At 44.8% G+C, this 19,390-nt stretch overlaps 1 protein-coding gene across 1 annotated transcript; it reads right to left on the bottom strand.

Annotated features, from left to right (window-relative positions):
- Positions 1–6,510: 6,510 nt before the first annotated feature.
- LOC149364090 (beta-1,4-N-acetylgalactosaminyltransferase bre-4-like) lies at positions 6,511–18,835 on the bottom strand. Its single transcript, XM_089568635.1, has 6 exons — positions 18,827–18,835; positions 13,058–13,339; positions 9,367–9,551; positions 8,793–8,915; positions 7,412–7,510; positions 6,511–6,730 (listed from the first exon to the last, which is right to left on the bottom strand). Exons 1-6 carry the CDS (start codon positions 18,833–18,835, stop codon positions 6,592–6,594), a joined length of 837 nt encoding a protein of 278 aa, XP_089424761.1. The 3' UTR covers positions 6,511–6,591.
- Positions 18,836–19,390: the final 555 nt, after the last annotated feature.

Below are 19,390 nucleotides of genomic sequence, written 5' to 3' on the forward strand. Positions count from 1 at the left end.
CGGTGATGATGCTATGAGCAGCACACAGATTAAGCAGTGGTGCAACTGGTTTAAAGACGGCCGCACATCTGTGGAGAGAGAGTCACGCTCCGGTCGGCCATCAACATGCCGAAATGACCAGGTAATTGCCGAAGTGAACGCTGTGATGATGCGGGACTGTTGTGTGACTATCCGAGAAATTGCGGAAGAGGTGGACATCAGCAACTTTTCTGCACATTCCATTATCACCGAAGATTTGGTCATGGAGAGAGTTGTGGCGAAATTCGTGCCGAAGCTGCTGACGGTGGAGAAAAAGCAGCTTCATGTTGAAGTCTCACAGGAGATGCTGGATTCCACAAACAGTTACCCTGACTTCACCGACGCCGTAATCACTAGTGACGAGTCTTGGGTGTACGGGTACGACCCGGAAACCAAATCCCAGTCGTCACAGAGGACGCATTCCACGTCACCAAGACCAAAGAAGGCCCGCCAAGTGCGCAGCAATGTCAAAGTGATGCTGACTGCTTTTTTGACGCCCTCTGTGTGGCACTACACGAGTACGCACCCCACAGGATCAAAGAATGACTAAAGAGTACTACAGGGATGTCCTCCATCGCCTACGTGGTGCTGTGCGGCGCAAGAGACCGGAATTGAGGTCAACAAGAAATTGGCGCATCCCTCGCGGCATTGCTCCTGCACATTCCTCGCATTTGATTTAGACTTTTCTGGCGAAAAACCAGACTCCTGTGGTTCAACAGGCTCTTTACTCTCCTGATATGTCCCCCTACGACTTCTGGCTGTTTCCTAAAATCAAGAGTCCATTGAAAGGAGCGCGATTTCATAAAAGAAAGGACCTTATGGCTGCAACGACAGCAGAGCTAAATTCCATTCCGAAAAGGGCCTTTTCGGAATACCTCCAACAATGGCAGCACCGCTGGGAGATGTAAATGGAGCCCCAAGGAGACTGCTTTGAAGGTGATTAGGTTTCTAACGCTGCAGTTGTGCCAGTTTTTTTTCTTCGGCCAAAGGTCGGATACTTTTCTAACAGACCTCGTATATCAAATGTGATTTCTTGGCAGATGATTGATCAATATCAGAAAAAATAACCAGAAATTGAAAAAGACAGCAGCACGATTTATTTCACGAACTTTCGGCGAGGGGACCAGCCTTTTCCTTTGTGTTTGATTGCGCGGCGCTCTCCAGTCTGGTCGAACGGGAGGAGGGAATAGTTTGTTGGGATGAAGACATCTTGGTAAGCGTACGGGGATTCGACAGCCGACGCATGTCAAGCTGGGACTCGGAAGGTCAGCGCTAACGAAAGCCTGGGCATCCTTGACGTTGTTGACGCTCCCTTTCTTATGAATTAAAATAAAGTTAGCGTTCTTCGAAGCTTCTGGTACGCTCGAGTTCGTAAGGCATTGCGTATGGCTAGATTTTCCAGCTCAGTCTCTCCTTCCTTCAATAGACCTGCTGTTACCTGGTCTTCACCAGCTGCTGTGGCACTTTGCATGCTCCTATGGCTTTCTTTGCTTCCTGTTTAGTTAATGCGGTATGTCCCATTGTTATGCACTACTGTCTCTCTCATTAACGTTCTGACTGAATTGGCTTCTGTACATATATTTGTGTACAACCCTTCGGCTACTTTAATTGTCTTATCCTTAGTGTTAATGATATTGCCCTGTTTGTCTCTATACGCATTCATCTGGTTTTTAACTATGCCTAGCTCCCTCTTCAACGCTTTTAGGCTACTTCACAAGGGTCGAAAGCTGAACGAGTCGGACGAGGCTACCTCCGTTCATTAGAGTATGCTGTATTCACTTTGTATTAAACTTCCTCATGTCGGCTACCTTGCGCTTGTTTCTAGTGCTAGATTTCTACGTTAGCTATGCTGGCGCTAGTCGAATGGATGGGCTTTTCCCTTCCTGATCAAAACGGGAAAGGGGGGAGGGTCATACTGAGGGAAGAAAAAAATTGCAGGTTAATCGGGGATGCTTAACTCCACTCCTGTCCTGTAGAGGAAATGTACGCGTACAACGTCGTGCTTTGTAGCTTGTGGGGCCCTTTCTGATCCCGATGCTCGTCCGCATCCAAACCCATCGCAGGTCGCAAGTGCAGCCGATCACTTTCCGGTCGATCGATCGTGCGGGCTGACATTTCCGCTCGTCAGTTATCAGCAGCCACGTCGCTATAACCGTTACCTATCGACTACGCGATGTCAATGCAGAGTCCTGGCCGGTTTTGGCGTCTCGGTGCAGACATCTGAGTTTTTTTTTAATTATTTATTTTTAATTATGATTTTTTGGTCTCACAGTTTACTAGTATTACTCCTAAAGCTTTAATTGCGCATAACATAATATCGCCTTGGGAAAGCTATTTGTCTTGCGTGCGACGAATAGTTCTCGATTTCTTCATTGGGTATCTGAGAGATTCTAGTATAGGGTAAAAAAAATTGCATCTATTCTGAAAAATTAGCTCTAACGCAGGGCGTTTCTCAGGGAAGTATATTTGGACCCTCTTGTCATTATTACACAATTGGCCTTTTCGAAATTCTGTGGAATACAGGAGAGAAACCTTATCTTCCAAGCGTGCATTCTTGGTTATAAGCTCATAGACTAATACTGAATATTTCCTATACAAATTATATCGGTACAATAGTGCTGCTTGCACAGTAAATTTGTTATGTTAATATTGTATGAGAATGGAATATGCACATGATGGCTGAATGTAATTTCTTCATAATTAACGATAGCATTTAAATCAGTCCCCACCATGCAACTGTACTGAAAACTCAGCGCAGTTCTGCTTTTACTTTTAATGGGTCTTCAACGCTCTTTTGTGCTCGGTGAAAGAGGTGTACAGAACTGTGACACCAACTCCTGTCTTAAATTTTAATATCAATACGCCATAGCTTTTCAGACACAGTTGCGACGGGACCGGGATTAGAACCACAATTTTTCTAGTATTCTTTTTGAGAGTTCGAACACTTTTAGAAGGCATAATGCTGCTTGCCAGGAAATGACGTCATGTGCCTTATGGCATTTCAAGAACTAGAGGCATTGTTAAGTTTTAGTTTAGTTTTACTCTGTTCTATGTTCCTAGTGCAATTTTACATATCAATGCACTCATAACTGTTCATTCAAGCTCTTCTTCCTAAGGACCGGGACCAATTTGTTCACACTCCGCTTCCAATCTGCAGCTTTCCGCGAAAGGAATGCGTCTTTCCTGAAAACGCCGGACGCACTTGCCGTATGAGCATTACGCTCAGGTACCGTGCAGAAAGGCGCTGTAAAGTGGTCGCCTCCTGCAAGACAAAGCGCTGGTGGAATCCATTAAAGGTGCACTGAAGAGGAATCTGAACTTGTCTTTTTGCCGCGGGAACTCTATCTACACGTTCCGAGCTTTCTTCGAAACTGCGATTTACTGCCCTGTGTGGCCGATTTCCCCAATTAAATCGAATTAACGTCCGGCTCCCGCCTTTCTTTTTTAATTCTGCCTCGTACGGTGGGCGGAGTCAACCAACGCGTGTAGCGCCTTTCACCCAGTCCCGTGGCGGCTTGCCGCTCTGCCATCGGCGGAGTAATACGTAGTAGTCCGTAGTAGCAAATAGTCCGCGCGTATTTTTATTTCTTCGGGCTTATTTTGCGGCTATATTATCTGCGAATGAAACCATTTATTCATGGAAACCTAAAAAAACAAAATACAGCGAAAGCAAAGCCTCCACGGGACTGGGTGAAAGGCGCTCCACGCGTTGGTCGACTCCGCCCACCGTACGAGGCAGAATTTAAAAAAAAAAGGCGGGAGCCGGACGTTAATTCGTTTTAATTGGGGAAATCGGCCACACAGGGCAATAAGTCGCAGTTTCTAAGAATGCTAGGAACGTGTGGATCGAGTTCCCGCGGCAAAAAGACATGTTCAGAATCCTATTCAGTGCACCTTTAACCAGTGCTGCCGACAGAGTGGTGCAGACCTCCTCCTCTAAGGCGCCTAGGCGGCGTTGGTCGGCGCTGGTCACGCGGATCACACTCACTCCGGGGAAACCTTTGTCGATCGAGAATCTAAGGCCTATATCCCTAACCTCCTGTGCAGGGAAATTGATGGAGCATGTAGTGCAGACACGTCTCAACAACTACATGGAAGACCACCATCTTTATCCTATCTCCATGGTGGGATTCAGGTCTCATCTCTCAACGCAGGACGTGATGCTGCAACTAAAACATGAAATTCTGGACTCACAAACGCGGGACGCGAAGGTCATTCTGAGTCTTGACCTGGCGAAGGCTTTCGATAACGTCACGCACAAGGCGATCCTGGATAATCTCAGCCTCCTGGGAGTAGGTCCGAAAACCTACAACTATGTTAAAAATTTCCTTTCCGACAGAGTGGCCCAAATTAACTTCGGGGAAAGTAAATCAGACTACATAGAGCTAGGTAGCAAGGGGACCCCGCAGGGATCTGTACTGTCCCCGCTTCTTTTCAACGTGGCCATGATCGGGCTTCCTAGCAAACTAGCAGCGATTGAAGGTCTCAGTCATTGCATGTATGCGGATGACATTACTATGTGGATTGGCAAAGGAACTGACGGTCAAATAGAGGAGACTCTCCAAATGGCCATAGGAGAAGTTGAAAAGTATGTAAATGATAGGGGGCTTAGGTGCTCCCCGCAAAAATCGGAAATGCTTTTTTACCAACCAAAGAGGAAATCACGGTCGGATCCCCCGCGGATATCTCTTAAGGCTCAGGGACTCGATATCCCGACGGTGGACAGGATTAGAGTCTTAGGGCTGTACATTCAAAACAACGGTTTCAATGGAGAAGCAATAAAGAAGTTGGAGATATGCGCGCAACAGACTATGCGGCTCATCCGCAGAATCGCAAATAGGCGCTATGGCATGAAAGAAACGAATCTAATCAGATTAGTTCAAGCCTTTGTAATAAGTAAGATTGCTTACGTAGCTCCTTTCCTTAATCTCAAGGCAGCGGAGAAGTCCAAGCTGGAAGGGATCATTCGCAGAAGTGTCAAGCAGGCGCTGGGTTTACCAATTCGGACCCCCACCGCAAAACTTTTAGAACTAGGTCTTCACAACACATTGGATGAAATTGTGGAAGGCGTGACAGTCTCGCAGTACGAAAGGCTGTCGGGAAGCGTTACAGGCAGGCAAATCCTCGCGAAACTAGGAATAAATTACGAGAGTCAGTGAGGTCCGAAAGTGGACATGCTTAAGAGCGTGCGCGATAGGCTGATGATCCCACCACTACCGAAAAACATGCATCCCGTCCACCACAAGGATCGCAGAGAGAAACGGGCTGAAGCCCTCGGCAAATGTTTCAAAAACTATCCGATAGAAGACGTGGCCTACGTGGACGCAGCTAATTGCGGGAGGGGGAGAATGGTGATAGCGGTAGCTAGCGCCGAGACATATCTCCGAGCCGGCGCTTCGATCACGACGGACAGTCCCGAAATTGCAGAAGAAGCCGCCATCGCACTTGCAATAGTGGGCACGGATGCGTCAATGATAGTCAGTGACTCAAAGGTAGCAGTGATGAACTTTGCCAAGGGGAGGGTCTCCCCTCTGACGAACGGAATCCTGCGGACTGCAAGGGACGACCGCAAAATTCGCATAGTCTGGACACCTGCACACGCATCCCTGGCTGGAAATGAAGCAGCTCACGAACTGGCTCGAGGTCTTGCTTTCCGAGCCAGTGGCCATACCGAGGGCTTCGCAGACAGGGATCGTCTTGTAGGTTACAGAGAAATCACACAACATTATAGGCTCAATCGAACAAAGTACCCCGCTGCTGATAAATCATTGACAAAGAGTCAGGCCACCTCTTGGCGCCGTCTCCAAACTTATACGTTTCCGAACCCGGTTATGTGTAGTCGTTATTATCCGGGACAATATTCAAACGAGTGTAAGCAATGTAAGGCCAAAGCGGATCTCAACCATATTATCTGGAAATGCCCTTTTGCCCCCCTGGAGGGACAAAAAATAAAGTCACTTGAACAATGGGAGGCTCTCCTACTCAGCTCCGATCCGGAGACTCAAACAAAAGTCGTCCAACTGGCCGAAGACGCCGCCAGGAGCCAAGACCTTCTGGCCGTCGTTTAGGCGGGGGGCCTATATGCCCTTCAGACTGTTGGCAATAAACGTTTTACAATCCAATCCAATCCAAACGCGGCTTTAAATACAATGTGTATTTCTTTCGTGTGAATATAGTTGGGTATTTGCTGTACTCTTGCATCTACTCCTACTGATGTCGCCGCCATCACGGGCCTATCTGCATTTTTAGATGCTGTAACCACCTATATTTCAAGGCAGTGGCTTGTATTTTTATTTATGAATATATTAATCCACCGGTTATGTACCACCCTATGCAGGTGATCTTAAAGGTAAAGTGAAAGTGAAAGGGAAAGGGAAAGTATAATGAGTCTTTTACGTCCGTCAGTTGAACACGGGAATTTTTTGAACGCATATTATGTTTCTAGGTTGACCAATACATTTTTTTCAAAGTCCCTGTTTCTTTCACCTTTATTTCACAGCACGCTTTCTCCTGCCGTGTCAGCGCTGCCTGTCATTCGTGGCAGTGAAGTAGACAGCGGGATATACGTTTCATTCAGCGCTCTTCAGCGTCCGTCAGATTAACTTTTATCCATGTGTATAGTTTGGTTAAGTGTATATCCAATCTTCTATATTTCAGGCTGTTGAGGCCATCTGTTCTGTGACGTGAACTGGATTTATCGAGCAGGAGCAGGCTGAAAAAGAAATACGAAATGGCTCTTGCATAAAGGATGCATGTACACGTGTTAAGGTTGCGCATATCCATTGAAAACATCTGCGTGTTATTATGCGTGCGTGCATGCAAGCAAAAGCTGTTAAGATTTCGTCTCGCGCTGCAATGGCATGAGACTGCGCTTATTCAGCGGAAAAGGGAATAGAGTGGTTGAGTGCAGGTGGGCACAGTCATTTTCTGCTTCACTCGTCAGACCTCAAGTTGGTGGCAGCGTACACGGTGAAAGGGGTGCATGATCAAAAAAGCATGAATATTTTGTTTCTCGTGCATGTACTCATGCCTCTCATGGGGTATCTCTTGGTGACAGAATCCCAAACTCGTTCTTCAAGACTACACAGTCACGCCCATTGCAAACAGTTCCTCACAAACTCACTTGCGCTGCCTGAAAAGCAAGCAAGCTTTTGTCTTCAAAAGATTTAGAATGACGGCAATGCAAGCCATGCAACGTGGCAGTCAAGCAAACCCAGTGGGATCTAAACTTTCTACAAAGGGTGTGCATTAATAGCCTTCATCTCTTGTTTTCTTTCTCCTTGTGTGCCTAGCGCTCTATCTATGATCATGTTGGCTTTTCGAAGTGTAGAGAAAGCTAGTAAAGTGGATCGATTAATTCGCGAATATTAACCACCGCTCTTGAAATGCTCACTTTTTGTTGTCGCTAATAGTGGTTTTGACATGCGGCAAGGAGACGTATCTTGCAATGTCGGAAGGCCTTCTGTAGATTTTTAAACCCAGTCTTCTCAACCTAAGATTTGAGAAAGGAATGTGGTGAAGTGAATTGAGCAATCCTTATTTTCTATTTTTCTAATCAGTTCAAAATAAGCATCTTAATTAACATTCTGGGAGCAAAAGAAAAAATCTTGTTGACTATGCTCTAAGCGCTGAAGAGTTCATATGTTTCTGAACATTGCTAAGCACCGACAGTACGAACAGCACAAAACGACAGCCAACGCCAGTCGCACAACTCGTTCTTGGAAGTAATAGCCTATACAGACCACCAAAAGAATTACTAGGCCTGCATAATACTTTATATTTACAGAAAGCGCTCGCACGACCGAAACACATATAAACACACCCAATTTATAAAGGGTTCAGACTAGAGCTATTTATATAAATGACCTACCAAGTGGCACTTGCTTATTTGCGTATGACTGTGTTGTTCACCGCCCTATAATTACTAACACTGATCACCATATTCTTCAATTGGACATAGACTGCATATTATCTCGGTGCAATAAACGTATAATTTCTCTTAAGGTGAAAAAAACCTCTCTACTTTCCTTTCACAGGCGGCACTCTGAACCATACTCAAAGTACTTTGTTGCTAACCCAGAAATCGTTGCTGCAACAGCATATAAGTACCTAAACATTTATGTAACGCATGATCTTAAGTGAACATACCACGTAGCACAATTCTCAAAAAAACAAATCGCATTCTCGGATATTTTCGGCGAAAAGTACATCTAGCAACACCATCGTTGTAATCATTAGCCTATGTAAGATTTATACGGCCCACATTAGACTATGAAAGCGCTATTTAGGACCTTAATCAAAATAATCTGTCTAATACTCTAGAAGCAATTCAAAACCGCGCCGCTAGGTTAACCTTCTCTGCTTATTTGCTTATTCTTATAATGAAAGTGTCAACTAAAATGCAATGCTCGTCTCATAAATTTAACTAACCGACATCACATCGCAAGACTGTGTCTTTATCACCAATTCTATTATCATGTTCCGCACGAGTCTATTATCATCCCTGGCACCTCCAGCGCACAAACCATAAAAAGACCACCTAACCTGCGCCTGCCCGCACATCCGCACATCTGTCTTCATTTTTTGTACTCACTGCAAAAGAATGGAATGGCTTGCCCAACGACGTCGAGCTCCATACTGACCCATCGCTAATCCAGTCATCAATCGAAGCAATGCTATGTCCTGAAACCCACTCTCTCATGTAATACCCCTTCAAGGGAGCCTTTGAGCTGGTAATAAATAAATAGCTACTACGTCAAGCTGGGAATACTCACCTCAGCGACATATCATCGTCCTCGGCTCCCCAGCCCCAGTAAGCATTTGAAAAGCCGTTAGTTCTCAACATATGCTCCTTCGTAAGGGCGCTCACACCGCCGAATATATCAGGATAATAAACCCTGTCAAAGAAAGACGCTATTTATAAACACTGTGTGTTTCGCTGATTCATGAACTGTAGCTCAGAGAATAAGAAATTGAAAACTCGCAGCAGTGTGTAAAAGCCCTCTATTAGATTCATATCTTTAGCTTGTAGGTGCATGTGTAACCAATGTTTAAAACATGTTTGTCTACATAGAGCGGAACATTTTCACCTGCTTTTCGCAAAACCACTCTCTTTCGCAAGACCTTTCCAGCTTATTAAGTACATAAACTGTATATAATGACAAGCCGCAAATTGGCTAGGTGAATAATGAACAATATACATGGGTTTGGTAATGACAGTCCCAAGGAAATAAATTTTTACTATTTCCCATGCCCTTCAATACTTGATGAAGTTTTATTCAGGTCTGCCGCGCTCCAGAATTCAATGCAAGAAAGGATTTTAATGGCCGCTGACTGAAAAAGTCTCACCCCGTATGATTGTCTATGGTGACGCACATGTGACGCGGTTGGAACGGGCACGTGTACAGGTTGTGATCGTGCACTGGTAAAAGGTCCACATCATGGAAAACAAAGCACTCATAGTCATACAACGCCAGTGATTCCACGAACCCTACGTTGAAAAGCTTGGCTCGGTTGAAGCCTGCGCGGTCGCCCTGGAAAGAATATTGCGCTGTAAGCAGGCTCTAGAAAACATCTATAACCTTAGCTGAATATTTTATGCCTTCGAGGCAATCCCTTTACTGCGCTATGCTGGCGCAAGACACACGGACAGGCTTCTCCCGCCGCGCTCAATGCCTAATCATGCATCAATGCGGTCCGCGTATCTGGTGAATATCTCTTCAGCTTGCCTTCTAATTCGAATACGACAAAAACAGATTATCATGTCGCTTTAATTTGAGTGCTCTACATAGCTATTCCCGGAAAACCTATCAAACGGAATGATGCACAATGATAGGAATAAATCTAGGAGAGTTCTAGTAGTGCTTAGAACAGCACAATTTATTCCTGTGTTCTTTTCTGTTTCGATTCTGTCCCTTAGCGCAACCATAATTTCAAATTAATTACCACTACATTTTTCATTCTTTAGTTTTGGCCTCTATTCACGTAGATGTTTTTTATGTAGAGCTTTGGTCAAGCCACATACGGGAACTATTGATGTATGGATTGGTACTATGCTTACGCTAGTTGCGCTAGCTAAAATTATGAGGACAGAGCAGTTAACATAGGCTTTAGTGGAGCTTGAAATTTATTATTTCATTTCAAGTGGGTTTGGTGTTAAGTTCTTCCCAATATTCGCAACAAGCGGCAGGATATTCTTCCCGCATGTAGGATCTTGGAATTAGCGTAATTAGCGTACAGCGGCAGGAGCATGAGAGAAGCCAGTGAAAACAGGACACGGGCCCCAGAGGAGAAGGAAAGCATACTACTCCAGTAAAATTTCGAGACGTGACCGACCTCTATCTTTATCAAGTTTTTCAATGCTTCAGAAAACACCGAAAGGCGCTCAGACTTCTCAAATAAACACCCTTTTATGTCCCTTAACATGTACCATTGTCAAGTTTTTCAATGCTTCTGAAAACACCGAAAGGCGGCCGGGGTCCTGAAATAAACGCACTTCTATGTCCCTTGACATGTCGGCACCATGCTCGATGACGTATTTTTTTAAGTGACACTCATTATTTAGAGTCCAAATAAAGGCTATAATCGCGGTAGCGCGTGGTAGTGGCGCAGGCTTCTGTGTACAAAATTAAAGACTTCAGCAAGTATTTTCTGCAACGCAGAGGAACACTGAGTACTTGTTGCGTGAGTGCGAACCCTGTTCAAAACTAAATGCGTCGGCTAGGTGAAGCAGTTTTAGAGACAAATTTGCCGGTGTTCTTGGCAGCAGAAAATTACGCCGATTTCGCCTCTCTAAAGTACATTTTATGGGCTGTATAGGACATTAAATAAGTAAGCAATTACAAGACATAAAAAATCAGATTACAAACTAATATTTCAGTATTTTTTCGGTATTTTGGCCCTGCTTGGATTCGGGATTTCCAGGTGCTATTTTGTGAAATGCTTACGATGCTAAGCTACAAAACTTTTGCGCACGAATTGGGTGGTCGACCGATCAGATGGTGAAAAATGAGCGTCTTCTAAGCGTACATAATAATGCACACCTTAATCGTTATTCATGTAACAAGCAAAGCTAAACAGCACATATTAACGTTTCCGGTGCCTACCTAGCAAGCTTAGTGTCGATCTACACACGAAAAGGCACAGGTGTACGTAAACCATTACGGTTGCGAAGTTATCAGTTCCACGACTTAAACTTCTAGAAGGTATAGCAGCAGTCTGACTAATGTTGTCTGTGCACAAGAACCTTTCAACTACATAGGGAATAGGAATAGGATTTGCGACTTTGTAATTTATAACAGGTACGTCAACAAGTGAAACTGAGCTTAGTACCGCAGCTTTTACAAATATTCTATCCATCTTATTTTTGTACAGCAAAAAAAGCTTTCTGTACTGATAGGATGATAGGCATTACTTAGAATGCTCACTAATTATGGGCTTAGGAGCTCGGTTCTCTGCTAAACTTGACGTACACACAGAGAAGGACTCTATTACTACAAAGTACGTGTCATCAAGCAGGTCTTATGACTGGCCACCAAGGCCACGTGTCCGCCAACTAGGTAAAGGTGAACCAAGACCGCCGTGTCTAAGTCCGGGGAGAAGAATAAGAATTGCGGGAATTATAGTATTATCCTGTGGCTACAAGAAATGAACTTTCGTATTTGACATTACAGTATCTCTCAACCTCTTCCATTTTCTGACTGATCTCTAATTATCACTCAGCAAAGACATACCAAAAATTCTGCACAGGCGAATTTTTTCAACCACAAGTTATGTGTAGACGGCATTTATTGGCATATCTTAGACTGGATAAGAACATTGGTTCCAACCGACAGTCTTAACTACTCCGTGCGAGCGCGGGGCACACTTTAAGAGTAAGATTTTGTTACGTATCAGATAGTTGCACCATACCCAGCAATCAGCATCACCTTACAATATTCTGTAGTTGCCTCACAACCAAAAGCTATTGCCCAGAAAGCTGAGCTTGTTCTTTGCGGCATCCATCCCAGTAAAATCCTCGACCCTGCCCATCTCCGTCTATTCTTTTGTCTCAAATGATATGATCCTTATGCTAATCTTGAAGGTTTCCATACCTTTTCCGTTAAGTTCAGAGGATGTGCAAGGCCTAAGTAGTTATATTATTTGTTGAATTTGCAAAAGAAATAATGCAATCACTTCGATATGATCTTAAATACTCAAACAGATCCGGCACTTCAGTCATGAGATTGTGTATTTTTATTATAACTTCTCAGTGCTAGGATGTCTACAGTCTTCGAGGCTGTGGGAGCCACACGGGAGATTGCTTTTTATATTATTTTGATTACGGCCTTTGTTGTTACAGAAAATAGCCGGCGAATTCTTCTAAATACAAGCTAATTTAGAAGAAACCAGAAGAGAAGACAATCAAATCTCGCCTGTGGGATCCGAACTCACGACCTCCTCAAGTCCCTCACGGTGCTATACCAACCGAGCTCGATGACGGCTGTCTCGCCCTCGACTTTGGTTGGCATTCATCTGATGAGTAAGCGAATTTGAAATCTCCCCGTGACAATTTCGGTACAATAGGACATCCCATGTCCACCGTTATGGTTGGGTGCGGCGCTAATGAAGGCTCTTAAGGTTAGCCTACATTTAACAAATGATGAACTAAGAAGTAATCCTGGCAAGATGACTGCTCCCGATCTGCCACTGGGACAAGTGATCCCCGATCGCGATCTGTCACTGGAATACCCTTCCGCAGGAAACAGGAAAATGCCAAATGCACGATTCGAATTCAGCAGTGAACACTTTCTAAACTGGAGGGCGATACAGACGCCGCAGCAGCTCGGTTGGTAGAGCACCATACGCGGCTTGCGGAGGTTGTGAGTACGGATCTTATCGGCAGCAAGTAGTTATCTTCTGTTGAACTTTATTCTGAATGATTTCTTATCAAAAATGATTCCCTAATAAATTTTCTGTCATCAGTAAAAGCCATAAGAGGAAAGGTACGAAATATTGACCGGCTATTATAGAGTGTGATGCGGCATTTATTAGGATTTACCTGCTCGATCACAAAGATACCGTAGTCGATCTGCTGCTTGGAGAGAAAGCGGTGTATGTTATAGATGAAAATTTTCAGATGCTCCGCTAGATCTCGGTACGGAACTATGATGGCAACACGGTTTCTTGAAGTACACTCTTTCGGGTGGTAGCGACCACCCTCCGTTATTTCTGGAAAATCCTTATGCATTGCTTGCAGTGATGGGACGTCTGTCTTTATAGGCAAGTACCCGACTGGAAAATAAATCCGGAACAGCCTGAGTGCACAACTTGGCTGAGGCTTCTAGCAGAGAGGGAAAAATGACATAATCATATCAGCCTGCTATAACAGAACCGTTGCTGCGTCAAATCCTAAAATGGTGTCTTTGCTTTTTCTAGAGCAGCGGACGCTGCAGGTGTCTATTCTCTGCTGCAAGATGTCTCCGCAACATTTGGGTTGTAGGGCTCGGAATGCGATGCGAGCTTGTTCCAAGATGGAGTGCTGGATAGTTAGTTCGGGATAGTATGCGCTGTGAATATTTTAGTTTTGTTTTTCATCATAAATTGAAACTTTTTTTGTGCTAAGCTGCTTCTTCCTGCCAGGAGCTGCTTGCACGCACATTGCACTAATGATGTTTATGTCCATGCGGGACAACATGGAATGTCGCGCTTTGCGTAGTCTTGCTTTACCATGTACAGATATTCTACTCAACAAATAAGTTGTCGCGGTCATTCGCAGACTTACCCAAATTAGGTGGTAATAAAGGGCAAAGACGTCCGGTCGATTTGTTCAGCCGTGCACCATGAGCCGCCAGCTTTGAGAAACTACCACTCCTGTTGCTTCTCTTATGCACTTCAAATACGGTCAGTGACAACTTACCAGGACCACTCAGCTTCTCAAAACCTGAAGAAAGCCACGTTTCCAAGGTCTGTAAGAGACAGGTGAGAGATCTCGCTCCCGGGTTTTCCAACACAAGAAGTTTCAATGCGAAGCGCTGTACACAAGCAATGTGCCACTATTATGGCCACTTGATATACGTACTTTATAATGTTTTTGCCACTGTGGGCCCATGAAAAACAGGAACTCCGCAAGTAGCAGCACGAAGACGAAGACCAAGGTAACAAACAAGCAACGGCGTAGCACTACCATTGCCACGCAGCCAATTGACTTCACGCCGTCTGTTCCCCGCTAATGCAAGGAAGTGAGCTGAGAATTTCTTTGCCTCACAGCGATATGGCTATAATCGGTTCCATATCGCAGTATTCTGCACTGTCTTCTCATAGAACGGCATATACTGACGTCTGCATCGAATACCTGGCCACCACTGCAAAAGATGTCATAAACAAGCATGAACAGTCGATGCCAAGCAATGAGCAGTTCACAAGCAGACGAAATTATTGGCTACTGAGGAACAGGAATGAAACCCCCCTCCGTGTGAAGTTGCGCATTAACAGACGTCATGAACTGAAAGATTAATTCTTAGGTTTCAGGCAGCGCAGATGACCTAAACCGCAACAAGTCGCGCTCAGTGGCATCTTTCCGAGTAAGGCTGATTTAAAAACACCTTGTATAAAATTATGATTGGCTTACACACTTAATGCAAATGAGCAAATAGGGAGCGAGAGGTCAGCCTTGCTAGAGACGAATTGGTTGACTACAACCATTCCTCCTTTTCAGCACTGACCGCAAAAGGTTTAACCATTCATCCTCGAGCAAGCGGACCAAACGGGAAGCAGTGTTTTAAAAAAATCACTTAACATGTAATTCACGGGGTAACTTTGTTCAGTATAGTTTCTGACTGCCTCAACCACAAGTGCAGCAATAAACACGAATATACCAGGAATCAGACTTCAGACTTCTAAAATGGGAACCGATCCGCAGACAGGCCTATATCACCAGAGCAGACGGTTCATGGTAGGAAAGGACAGCCATTTAAGCAGACAACTGGCATGTGAATACCGCTGGAATTTTAATCAGACGTTTTGGTGTTTGGCGCAAGGTTTCATTATTTGGTTTTCATGTTCTTTTGCATAGAATCTCCGGTGAGCCTTAAAGAATAAATCGAGTGCTTGAAATGGCATTTTTAGTCGAAAAGTTGTCACGAACATATTCACTTGACGCCCAGTACTTCGCAACTACGAGTCGTTGTTTTTTTCTTAGGTTTTTGTGCATAAGGTCGTCTTGTGCACAGTAAACAGCAGCTGCACATTACGATCTGTTGAAAACAAAGACAGCAGCCTGTTCTTCGCGTAGTTTTAAGTTATAGGTGAGAAGTGGCGAAGGTAATTTCACTCTATGCGTCTACCAACGTTTCACTAAGTGTCGCCGATGTTAGCATGCACAGCCTCACATAAGCTTCTGAACTAACGACATCGAAAGGAAATTGCGTATGTTTGGTGAATACTAACTCTTAGAACTCAGGTTCAACACATAATGAAGCGTGCTGTCTATTTTTATGCCCGCTCTCAACTGTCGATTACTCAGATTCTACTAAACCTTTTAATGCTATTGCATTTATGTTGTCGTCTTAAAATAATAACCGGGCTTCTCCGTAACAAAATTCAACATGGACACAAATAGAGGCAATGCGCTTACTGCGTCAGTGATTTTTAATGCCAACAACAGATCCGCTCAAACGCGTCTATGAATCGTACTTCGACTTCCTTCGTTTCCAGGTGTATATTACGCATGCTTATGAAGAGCTGCATTATACGGTTGATTTTTTCCACTGCCACAGTCCATGCGTTTCTTTTTTTTCTGCTTGCCCTGCTCACCGTTCTGCAGTTTATTCCGTTTATATGCAGGAGTGATCGATTGACGCGCCTGAAAACCTGCTAGAGGACCTCGGAGTCATGGCAGACGTGAGGTCTTTGGTGTGGCGTGACGGATAATGCTGCGTGAGACAGCATTATCAGGACCTCGACCATTGCAGACGTGTGACCGTCGGACCAACGGCAATCAGTAGCCGAGATTCAGAGTGCTCATGCGCGTGTAAGAAAGCACAGCCAATGGCTTAACACAGCCATACGTGAAGCAACACGCGAATGCGATAGGCTTCATGATGAAACTGATCCTCGGCGGCAGTCCAGGGCTGCTCGCAAACGTAAGGGGACATTTCCGAACCTGCCGTGCCCAGAATATTGCGCCACGGGGAAAGCTTAATTCTGTATCCTTCGTGTTAAGCAACAGCTTAGCCGGTGTCATTTTTTGTAAAACTGAATTTACACCAGTATTTCAGGCTCCCCCCCCCCCTCCCCCCCCACGGAAAGTTTTGAGAGGAGTTGTAGCTCGTGCAACATCATCCGCCTACACTCAACTAGAAGACTATGAGTACGTTATGCGTAGACCTTGACGACTGAAGCGTACAGTGCACCAAGGGACGAGGACATAAGAAAGGAAGACACATGGGACACACGAGAGCTCGTGTCTTCGTCTCGTACGCTCCACGCTTTCGTCTTGATATACCAACAAGCACAAACTGTTACGTTAGCTGTGAAGACTATGTGCTAAATAAAACCAGTTCGACTATCCTCTAGCATGCTTTCCGTCCTCGCGAACGACATATTACGAAGGACAGATGCGACAAGAGGCATCCCAGTCGTAAACCTCTTTCTATGTTAACTTCACCCGTACTGTTCAATGCTTCCGAGTTTTTTGTACATCAAGTTATCATCTGGAAAACTCTCAATAAGTATTTATTGCATTTGCTACAGTTGTTAGGAGCCGTTGACATGGTTTTATGGAACAAGTACCCGTCACTACTAAGCGAGAAGAGAAAAAAAATGGACACAACATAGATGCATCTGCTCACCCGCAAAAGAGTAACAGTCAGATTCTGCCAAGTGCCTACCCCCGACAGCGAATAATGACTGTCAGCAATGCCATTCTATAGTTCTGTGGAGGAGTGAAGCTACGCCCACTAGAATGCGAGCGGGGCATGCGGTGACGAGGCGGCGCATATGCTGCGAAACATGCTGCGCAGGAAGTCGAAGCCGCCAAATTTGCGATCCGAATGTCAGTGTCGCAGCTGCCCTCGTCACTCGTATTCCCAGTCGATCGGAACCGGTGCTTCTTTGATTCTAGCCAGAAAGCAAAAATCATATACGCAGCAAAAAAAAACGCATACAGAGAGTAAAAAACTTTAATTTTTACCCGGTGCACTCTACACACGTTCTCGTTAGTAAGAAAAATGCGAATTTTCTTGTAACTTTTGCGGCGAAAAATTAGAATTATGTACACGATGCGAGTTGAATGCGAGACGAAGAAGGATGGCAGGGAGGATAATTGGAAAGGTGTTCCGGTTGGCTAGCCGACACTAGTGGAAAAGGACGGGGACTATAGAAGAGAAAATGGAAAGCGTGAAATGAGGACCGGGGCAAAGACTCCAGACATAAACAGACGCGCTGCAAAATTGCAGTCCGTCGCAGTAGCACGACCCCTCACGGAATCGCCATAGTGCGCCGCCGATAGCTGCGGCCATAGTACAGCACTGCACCCGTCCTTCGTAGCCTAACACAAGGCACACAGCATCAAGGTTTACAGTTCCAACCTAGGTGCCGCAACATCAGACACACAAAAAACAGGACTTGTTTTTGGTTCTCTATAAAGTTGTAAATAATTATTGACACTACAAGCCAATAGGAAAACTACATAGAAAAGAGGACAAGCTGTGCTTATCACTCTTAATTGTAGACCAATGAATATTTGAATGTGCAGCATTTGTTCTCTTTCATATCATAAAGACCTGTACTTCAGCAAATTTTTGCTGCAATTACAAAGAATATGCAATATTAGGAAAATAACCTTCCTGTTTATACAAGAAGTAGACGTGTGGCACGCAGACACAGAGTGATGAACAGAACACTTAGATAATGGTACCCTTCCACAGCAAAACGTGTCATCAGTAGTCTTGTTATATGCTCTATAGCATAGCGATATCCGGTTCCGGCCGTCTTGATTCTTTAGATATACAGCATAACAGTCTCTCGCACAATTTCTGATTTCCCTGTTCTACCATGTTTTATGTGGGGCATGCCGTTTAACAGGACGTAGCGTGTTCGCCGTTCTGGTCGGCTAAGAATAAAAATAACCATGGTGCTCGCGCAATAGGCCAGAACGCTCGATGCTAGTTTAGTTAGTTTAGTTTATGGGGTTTAACGTCCCAAAGCGACTAAGGCTATGAGAGACGCCGTAGTGGAGGGCTCCGGAAATTTCGTCCACCTGGGGTTCTTTAACGTGCACTGACATCGCACAGTACACGGGCCTCTAGAATTTCTCCTCCAAAGAAATTCAACCGCCGCGGCAAAGGTTTGGAAAAAACTTAGCGCAGAAGGTCCATAGAGTATGCAGCCATCACACTGTTCCCTCCAACACAATAACGAAACGGATATATGAGATCTTCTGCGACTTTCTCAAATACTATCTGAGAGCAGAACCGTAGTTCTTGCTTTTCGTCCGAGAAGTACGTTCAAACTAGATGTTCAGAGAACTTCACATAATCACTAAACGTCCGCCGCATTGTACCCATACTGACAGTGCAATTGAGGCTGTACACTGCTCTAGCTGTGGTAGCTGTGAGTGTTTGTGGTAAAGGTATTGAAAAATTGAGTCCCATTTCTCCGATACAACTTCAGCCGAAGCTGGGTACGCGCTTCTTTTATTCTCTACGCAATGGCAGAAATGTATTCGACACTTGAACCCACTGTGATGTTTTCCCCACTGCGGGCTTCACAGCAATCACCGCAATGGCGCCTTTTTGACAGCAGATGACATCGCAGTGTTCATGCTCACATCAGGCATCGTCGCCACGTATATGACAGCATTATTACGAATATGCAGCTGATACATAATTTCTTCCTTTTGTTTAGACAACCTGAGGCTTGACAAAGTTTCTGGAGCTCATAAGAACGATGTGTGCGCCGCATTTCGAAAGCAATCTGGTTCCTCAATAGTACACATTTCCGCACCTCGAAGAGCAAACTTCCCCTCATATAGTGCGTAACTTATAAACGCATCCCTTTTGCTCAACTAAGAGCTTAATTGCACAGCGCAAAGAATTTTCGTGGGCTCTGTGCGACTTTTACAGCGCTACGCTTCACATAAATCCTCTGTTTGCTACAGCTTTCAACCTTTCTGGGGAAATGGCATGAGCCTTTGCGTCTTGTTGTCTGTGTAGAATACAATGAGAGATGCGACCTTTAGGAGGTTGTTGGCACTTTTGTATCGTTTCCAGGGCAGCTCTCATACCCTTGACGTGAATGCTGAGATACGACGCTCTCCAACAGTGGGAAGAGAAGGAACAAAAGCGCACAATTGACGCCGACCGCCGCCGTCAAAGGCTACTGCTCAGAATCA

This window comes from Amblyomma mixtum, chromosome 2, assembly GCF_055824585.1.
Source record: "Amblyomma mixtum isolate Tamu chromosome 2, ASM5582458v1, whole genome shotgun sequence".
In the NCBI taxonomy this organism is placed as follows: domain Eukaryota; kingdom Metazoa; phylum Arthropoda; class Arachnida; order Ixodida; family Ixodidae; genus Amblyomma; species Amblyomma mixtum.

Bases quoted from the DNA above. Each gene is read 5' to 3' on its own strand.
- LOC149364090 (XM_089568635.1), bottom strand. The intron at 9,552-13,057 runs GTAAATCCTAAT...TATTCTTTCCAG, and splicing joins GTATCTTTGTGATCGAGCAG to GGCGACCGCGCAGGCTTCAA. The intron at 7,511-8,792 runs GTGAGTATTCCC...CTCAAATCTTAG, and splicing joins GACGATGATATGTCGCTGAG to GTTGAGAAGACTGGGTTTAA.